The 9,176-nt window shown below is 39.8% G+C and overlaps 1 protein-coding gene across 2 annotated transcripts; it reads right to left on the bottom strand.

The window, feature by feature from the left end:
* Window positions 1–538: 538 nt before the first annotated feature.
* On the bottom strand, window positions 539–7,013 carry pnpla2 (patatin-like phospholipase domain containing 2). Of its 2 annotated transcripts, XM_079280812.1 has the most exons (10): window positions 6,847–7,013; window positions 6,556–6,760; window positions 5,505–5,737; window positions 4,827–4,892; window positions 3,858–4,067; window positions 3,689–3,749; window positions 2,955–3,161; window positions 2,431–2,563; window positions 2,107–2,229; window positions 539–1,818 (listed from the first exon to the last, which is right to left on the bottom strand). In XM_079280812.1, the coding sequence occupies exons 2-10, from the start codon at window positions 6,740–6,742 to the stop codon at window positions 1,506–1,508; spliced, it is 1,533 nt and encodes a 510-aa protein (XP_079136938.1). In that variant the 5' UTR covers window positions 6,743–6,760; window positions 6,847–7,013; the 3' UTR covers window positions 539–1,505. The 2 variants fall into 2 exon arrangements, with proteins under 2 accessions (XP_079136938.1, XP_079136937.1); XM_079280811.1 differs by having other exon boundaries at window positions 6,556–7,013.
* Window positions 7,014–9,176: the final 2,163 nt, after the last annotated feature.

Here is a 9,176-nt window from a genome sequence, read left to right on the forward strand (position 1 = left end):
TCCCAGTGGACACCAATAAAGGCTTATCTGATCTGATCTTATCTTGTGCATTTTTTCAATATCTTTCCAACATTACTAAATTCACAAAAGCAAAATTGTCAGTGATTACTACAGTTGTGGCTTTTATAGTTGCAGCTTCTCCATTTTCAAAGGAGACTTTTATGAACAAAATAATATAAAATGTAACAGCAAAATTAATCAGGAACTAAATTCATATAAATATATATTGTTTTACATTCCACAGTTACTCCTTCTGACCTGCAGTTGTTGAAAGAGCCACCGTATTCCTGTGCTTTACACTCACAAGTTAGGGATCAGCTGTGACTATTTGTCATTTTGCTGGGAACATTTGCATCTGGAAGCCTCCCAAGAAGTTCCCCAGCCCTTGATTAACTGTTTTGTTACGTTACTGATGTGTACTGTTCCCTGCTCTGTACGCACTTTTCACCGTAAGTCACAGCTTTTTCCAGGAAACGATCATTGTTGTTCAACTAAGTTCAAACCAATGCAACACAGCACACATGACCTGCCGTTAATGTTAAACAATACCAGTTTATTTTATGATCACATAAATATTATTCCCTGCGACATTTTGACAATGTGCTAGATTCACCTGGCAATTATTTCAGTGAAGTTCAAGGCACAACAGTTATAATTTATTGCAGTACACAGTATAAGAAAGGTTTTCGTAGGTTAATACCTCAGAAACTCAGAAAGTGCAATTCAGATTATATTCTTTGATGATAAAAATATCTTTTTTTAATTCACTGTTTGAATTAAATGTAAAATGTGTTATTTTTAAGCAGAAATGCAATACTGCGTAGATTTAAAATGAAATCTAAGAGTTGAAACACTTTTCTATGATTAGGGAAACAGAGCAGAGCTGTGTTTTTCATACAAATACCTGTAAATTCATACAAACCAATGTTTTTTCCTCACAATACTGCATTGACACTTGCATCAATAAATGGAGTAACTACCTAACAAACTACCTAAACAGATTGGTGCATCAACTGTTGGTCAGAAGTGACTCAGAGCTCATAACGGGATGCAGGAGGAATGCTGTGTCTGACTACATTCCACAAAAACATTAACATTCAATTGTTTTAAAAATGCTACTTCAAGTGTACATTTATGTTTGTAACGTCCTGGAATTCAAGTTTGTACATGTTTGAGCACATATGCTGCGTTGAAATGCACATCTGTAGACCGCCAGACACACTGCGTCTGTGGGCTTGCCTGGTTATAATGTAGCTAAAGACTTAAAATACTTAACACACTAAGTGTACATATGGTAAATTATTACCATTTACATCAACGACACAAAGGGGCTCTTCGATTACAAATGTCTTCCTGGCATCTTAAAACAAACAAAAAAAAAAATTACTGGGTGTAAACAAATGTTAACGTCTGATTTAAATTCTTTAAAAATGTTCCTGGGTCTAGAATAAGTACATCTGAACATCAGTGCTGAAGCATCTTCAGCAGAAACCCGCCAGAGGCTCTTAGGAGCTGCTGATGGTGTCGACGGAGTCGACAGCAGGTGGAATATCAACCACAACCATTGTGAGGCCTTCAGGGGACAAGGCGGAGGGAGGGCTCTTATCTGGTGACATCGGCCCTGTTTTGAAGGAGCCTTGCAGGTCCATGTTGATGCGCAGCGCTCCAGACAGCAGCTGCCTCTTGTACTGTTCAAGACGCATGAAGATGTCCATAACTGAAGAACTGCTTTCATTAACCCAGTTAGGAAACAGGTTGGTGGAGCTGAAGTGGGATGGAAGGGACTGGTAGTGGTGCAGCTCCAGCTGCCAGTAAAACCTAGAGCAAGACATGGTAAAGGAGTCAGCTGTAAGTATTTCACTTATTGTTATTAGAGCGGCTATAATCAATTATTTTACAACTATGTATCAAGTGAGAATGATACAAGTGGTCAACCACGTTCACATACTCTAGATTACAGCTAGATCCATCATGGAGCACATAGACCTGACAATTAATGTATTCTGACATGATTCGTTGTTAAGAATTGCCCTAAAAAAAACTGCGCCGTCTCTGTTCACATATAACATACAAGTTATGTGTTTGTGCAACTGAACTGTCACCTACCTGGCAGATACATTCTGGGAAATGCTTTTGGAGGTCTGGCGAAGAATATGCTGTATGACTTTTAGCAGCTGATCTCGAATCCATCCAACATCTTCTTGCACATCTGGCAGCCACTCCAGAAGTCTACACATGGGATATGTCGCTGTCAGTCGATTGGCACAGAAGGCAAGTCCAGTATTGCTCTGCTGTTTTAATGCCTTTATAGCCACAATAATATTGGCCGCATAATGCGCAATAACCTTTGCTGCACACAACTGCACATATAAGACCCAGGTACACATAGAAAAAGTAGTACTGTACTGTTGTGATTAAGTCCTACTGCACCTGAGAGTCAAGGACAAAGCAGACTCCAGAGGGAGAGTGTAGGGGAGCATCATGGCTGAGGCCATCCTGAAAGGAAGCAGGTTGCTTAGCGACTGCATCAGGCTCCTCCTCTCCATGCAGGCCTCAACTAGAGCTGCAGAGGGAGGCAAAGATGACCACAACAGTGACCTCAAGCTATTCACAGACGTAACCTGCTTTATTCAGCACTGTTCATGAGCTAAACACCGACATCAAAATTAGAATGTCAGCACAATGAACATAATCATCTTCTATTAATTACCATTCCCTGCCTATAAAGTGGAATAAAATGCCTTTCAAGACTTTCAACAAGCTGTGAATGTAGTCATATAAAGTACAGCGTAGCTGTCCTTGTACCATGTATCTCAGAAATTCCGTTGTTTAAGGGTTAATGAAAGTATCTTACTTCTAAAGATAAATACTTTTAAAACCCATTTAATTATCTGAAAAATGCACGTTCACAAGGCTCACGCAGGGCTGTTTTGTATTCCTTCTGTCATTGTTACCTTTGTGCAGAATGGGTGGAAGGTGTTCGAAGATATGATCCTCTATTAAGGAACTGCAATGAACCATGACTGCTCCCTCTTCCACGTGTGGCTTTCCCTCCTCTTCATCACTTTTGTCGTCATCCTCCTCCTCATTGCAATCCTCATTTTCTTCACCATGAGCCAGCAGAGGCAGCTCTCTGTGAGGTCCGTTGAAATTAAGCAATCCTGCAAAAACAGAACCAAAACGTGAAAGTAGTATTTTTTTTTTCTTATCTTTGATCAATGGTGGGTTCATTTCTTAATAATTAAATTACTCAACGCATTTATAATAATCTAGTTAGAATAATGTTAATGCCAAAAACATAAAACCAATAAACAAACAAATAAGTAGCCATAAGGAGGAACAGAAGTCTAATCACGAGCAAAAGCAGCCTATTGATTTGTTGGCATGTGCCCGTTGTGATAGCGTATCAGGATGATACTGTGTCGTCATACTAGCATGAGGACAGAAAATCAATTAGGGCTTGTTATTACTCATCCAATTTATATTCTGTTCATTCTACGAAACACGTCTCTGTCCAAATATCGGGAATGAATCTTTGTGCCCTTAATAAATTCTAAACCATATATGAGGGTCGTTAAGTTTATATGTCCCGGGGTGTAAGTCCCCAAGGCCACGCCTTCTGGGCAGGGCAGAGCATGATTTTGAGAATGTTAGAAAAAAAAGAAAGAAGTAAATCAATGTTTCTTACCGTTCCTCTTTAAAAAGTGCAGAGCGTCTTTATAGCCCTGTTTACACATGGTTTTCATAACCTGCACTCGAAAACAAACACATACAAGAGGTCCAATGAGTTCACTCCTGTTCAATTAATCAGTGTGTGTGTGTGTGTGCATCAGCAGGGTTGTAATCAGGTGACCTACCATTGGGTCTGGAGGGAACAGTGCCCTGGAGACTCTGTAGAGGTTGGTGAGAGTGAACTGGATGCTTGTGTTGGTGAAGCGCAGCTCGTGTATGTTGGCCGAGGTGTCTCTGGGGCAGATGTCGCTCTCTCCGGAGAACGGGGACACAGTGATGGTATTTTTCAGCTCATACTGAGGCAGGTTGTCTGAGATTCCTCCGTCGACATATCGCTGGACAATAAAGAAGATAAATATCAGCGTCAGAACAAACAGAAAGCGATCACGGATTAACTGTCGATCGTATTTGGCCACAGAGCAATCAGCACACGGGATATCACGGTGACATCATATCCTGTGTATTGGTTGAAGTTTGTTTTTATTGAAGCTGGTGAACTTTTAAACTAAGAGGTGGGCGGCATGAAGTGTGTGTCACTGCGAGTCTGAGAGGACAGAACATTGATGCCTGAGCCAACTCACATTGTGGCCCTGCACACACGCACACACACACGCACACACACACACACGTGTAAGCTCCTAAAACCAAACGGCCACAGAGGGAGGGTGGGAGCGCTGGTATTACTCAATCATATTGCCCAGAAGACCTTTGCTCTAGAAATGTCCAGCAAAAAAATAAATAAATGACAAGTTGTGCTTAAAATACAAGTTCTGCTTTCCCCTTTAGTTCTGAGATCTCTGACAAACACGGACTCCTGAGGAATTGCATGATCGTCGCTTCCACACGCGTGTCATTCAGAACAAACACATTCTTGGGGGAAGTGGGGAGTTACAGATGAAGAAAGTGCCAAATGCAACAACAAGAAAATACAACGAGAGGAAATAAACGACACGCAGCATGGTAGAGTGGCCAGTAAACCTCTCCGACAGCAATAACGTGAAGGAATTAAGCTCATTTCTTTTCATTAGACTAAATATAGGACATCGACGACATAAGGACCCTGCACACATACTGAGTAATTTGAATCTACTTACCACTCCTTGCAGTGTGGGGGGAATGAGGCCACAATACACCGGGATGTAGGCACTGCAGACGCATGCCTGGTTAGCAAAAGAGACGATACAAGAAACGTGTTGGAGGTGGAATTACAGTTGGCTGATACACTGATATTATATGGCGTGAGACTATGAATGTCATGATATAACTTCACTTTGCTGTCTTTTTCTGATTTAAAGGACGCATTACAGTTAAATTTCCTTATTACTTAGTCACTACATATCATCAGAAGTGCAACTAACAATTATTTTCACGATTGATTAGTCTGCAGATTAACTGTTTTGTCTATAAATTGTCAGAAAATAGTGAAAAATGTTATACATTTCCAGAGCATTATAATGTTTTGTCCAACCAACAGTCAAACACACAAAGGTGTTCAGTTTACAATTAAGTGAAACAAGAAAAACAGCGAAAACCTCAGATTTGAGAAGCTGAAATCAGTGACTTACTTACTTACTTGATCGATTAAATTGACAAAATCGTGTCAGATCTAAAATCAACAATCACATCCATATTTCTCATGATCACTTCTCAAAAGGTGCTGCCATGTAAATGGCTTAAATACTAAAACACTGTCACATTATCAGTATAGACATAATAAAACCCACTCTATCCTGACATTTGACTTCCTAAATATACTCAGGCTTAATTCCCACCTGCACCACCTCCTCCTTGTTGTTGAAGTGAGACACCAGGACATTTTCTCCATCTGACACTCGGGTGAGAGAGATTCCTAACCGCCCGTTGGCCTCGCGGTGGCACTCAGCTGGCAGAGTACGCCGCAGCATGTTACGCATAATCTTCACCAGGTTAAAGGACGGATGCATGGCTCCGAGGAACCGCTTCCTTGCCTCTTTGGAAACATCGATGATCCCTGCACCGGTCTCACCTGTGAAGGCGTTGTTGATGTTAATGATTACATGAAGTTATTCATGCAACTGTACATTGTCTACATTATAAAATCGGGAATTCAGTTGAGTAGATGTTTTATAAGCTATTGCACTCAACTATATTTGCAGAATCAATAATAGCCTGCAGTTATTCTGTGCCAGAACAATCAGGATGATATTTTGTTCCTCCGTGTGAAGCAATCTTTAAGAATGTGTCTATGACAAGAAGATGGTTGTCACTTTGTCCATTCAAAAGGGATGAGTTGGTATATTTGACATGATCAAGATGCCATGTTAGAAACTAACTACGTTTTGAAGTTCTTTACTTGAGTATTTCCATTGTACGGCACTTTATTATTTCACTCTGCTACAAATCAGAAGGACATATAATTATTATAATTATCTGCAGCTACTAGTTACCGTACTTTGCAGGTGAACATACTGTAAAAAAAACACCTGTCACATTGTTAAAGATTAAACCATTGTTATAGTCGCTAAAGTATCTGTTAATTCCAGTACTACAAATACTTTATGAAGTTAAGACTTTTACTTGTAACAGTTTGCAGTGTACCCTGAATACTAGGCATATTTTAAAACAGCTACAGTTGTACTTGTAATTCAGCAGTTTATATATATATACATACATATAAATCAATATATATATTTATATAATCTTTACTTAACTAGGAAGTCACATTGAGATTAAAACCTCTCTTACAAGTTTATAGCACAACAATGTTAAACTAAAGTTGTTGTCTTTTTTTAATTTATTTTGTAACAGCTTCCCTTCCAGTTGAAACAGCCGAGAGACACCTACCAAGACAGACCCCGGTGACCAGAGCGGTGGCGGTGAGAGCTCCAGCGGACGCTCCATAAATGTGTCTGGCGTTTTGCACCAGAAAAGGAGCCTGTTCCAGCAGACAGCTGGCGACACCGACGTGGTAGATACCGAGGAAGCCACAACCTGCAAACGAGATGTTCCACGGCGAGTCTAAAGGAAACATACCGGGGACCGGCCGCTGCTGTGGAAAGTGGGGCGAAGGTCACAGGCAAACTCTCAGATATCAACGGAAACAAAAATAACTACAACTGTCTTGTTGAAGCTGACCGGTCCATCGTATTGTATTGATGAAGCCTCTTCACACGCTGTCTTTAGGATGAAGGACTTTGTCTGCTAACTGTTTTTAGGTTTCTAATTAACGGTAGAACTCAGCTTTCCGGTGCAGGTAACGTACAAAACTCCTTTAAGCAGCAGCTAAAACCCGATGTGATAAATAAAAACAGCCCTACGACGCTTAAATAGTAACGTGTCCGGTGAGTTGTTATTACCTCACTCTGTTGGTGTATTTAGAGGAGGGCTCCGAGTAAACTCGGCTTGTCCAATCACAATTGACACCGCCAGACAAAAGTGACCAATCACAATAGACATAGTTGATCAGGTGGCCAATCAGAAACCCCCCCGCTGTGACGTCAATGAGCGCCGACAGCTGTCAAATGTTTGTCCCTATGTTGGAACAAAGCGTTTTTTTTAACCTTCATAAATTGATATGCCTGCTTGTGTTGACATGTTTTGTCTATTCATATCTACAAGGTTATATTGAGACTTTCCTTCGCAATAGTTGCTATCAGTAGAAAGAATGTGTGTTGATTTCCGACTATGCAATTTTGGCTAGTTGAACCTATTGATTACAATCGATTAAAAACATCTGCGACAGTGGTTGTCTGTTCTTGTTTTACTTGTGTTCGTGGTGATTTTACAAAGTAACAAACGCTGTCATAACGATTCACACATTGTGTTAGCTTTGCAACATCCTGCTTACAAATCAGCACAAGATAGTAGGGTTTCCCAAGAAATAGGAATGAAATCACAAGTGTCTTGCACTTGAAGTGTATCAACAATAACAGTCAAATGTTTTTTTTTTGTGGATCACTTCCTTGAATAAACTATTCACAGAATTAGGTTACAAATAGTTCACCCGTGGGCACCGGTCCAGAGTCTGTTTAGGACAGGATTCCTGCAAAAACATGTCCAATTGTGAAACCACCATCAGCCAGGGTTCATTATCTTAAAACAAGTATATTCCTACTCTATCCAGTGTGGGGACCCAACTGCTCAAGGACCCCCACAGTCAGTGAGGGTCAATAGGAGCATAACAGCAGGTTAATCTGGTCATGCTGACCGTAATGCTGACATCAGAAATAGCAAAACAATCATTGAGGTTACATAATCTTTTAGGAAAATAAATAAAACATTTAGAACAGTTTTAAAATGTTGTGTTAAAGTGAACACATTTGTATTTTATTGTAAAAACACATTTGTTCATGTAAAAGGACTCAAAATAGAAGTTGTTTTGGCTGAGCTCCTAGAAGGTGATTCAAAAGGTGCTGCATGTCTGACACGATGATGACGGCTGTACTTTTTTTCTATTTTGTTGTTGTACCCAAATTAGCTCTTTGAACCAATGTCACCCTTTGGCACATCTGAACTGAACAAATTCTTTCCTACACAAGTAAATATTTTACACAACAGAGATGAACTTTTGAAACTATTATGTATTAAAAATGATGTGGGAGGTCACTTTAAACTCACTTGAATAGAATTTGCTCAGTAGATCTTCCACAGTTAATAATGTATTTTATCTTACTTCAGTCAAATGATGTATTATACAACACAAATAATTAATGATATTTCCTCATTCCATCTTTACAGGATGAATGAATTGTTGAATGTTCAAAAGGAAATTTAAAAAATAGTTTAAAAATGTTTTATTCATTTTTTGTTATTATAATCACCAAAGACAGGTGTTTGTGTCAGATAAATGATCTGTTATGAATTCATAACAAGCACTATTAACAGTACTGCTCTTTACTAAACTGTAAACATGTTTAGTTTAATGTGATTAGATTATTTTAAAGCCTGAGTCATGTGCAAACAATGTATGCATCTATTATATACTCAAGACAGCACACTTCCTAGTGCAGCAGTCTCAGGTAGTATAATAGACTCAACAGCGCCCCCCGCTGGCCGAGCAGGTGCTGACATCGAGCGCACACGTTGACACAACTTGTCCCGCCCTAAATTGAAACTTTCGCGGTGCCAGAATAAAAGCGCTCGATTTCATACACATCAACAACCGGAAAGGCGGGGCTCGTTATTTTTTTTAAAGATACAAAATGGCTAGACTCCCCCCCGCCCTCCGCCGGTGGACTACGTACACAAAAACGAACGAGCAACTATGACGCGAAGCTTTTTCTTTAAAAACATTATCGGAGATAAGGAAGTAGGAAAGCACAGAGGGATCGAGAGAGGGCAGAGGAACAGGAAACAACACAGCATTCAACTTTAGCTGCATTATAGAAACATGGAGGTCACTAAAGTAGCCACAGAGTGCAGAGATTCGTACTTTTACAGCTAAATAATCATGTAAATATATTTCA

Source organism: Melanostigma gelatinosum (genome assembly GCF_949748355.1).
Source record: "Melanostigma gelatinosum genome assembly, chromosome: 1".
NCBI lineage: Eukaryota > Metazoa > Chordata > Actinopteri > Perciformes > Zoarcidae > Melanostigma > Melanostigma gelatinosum.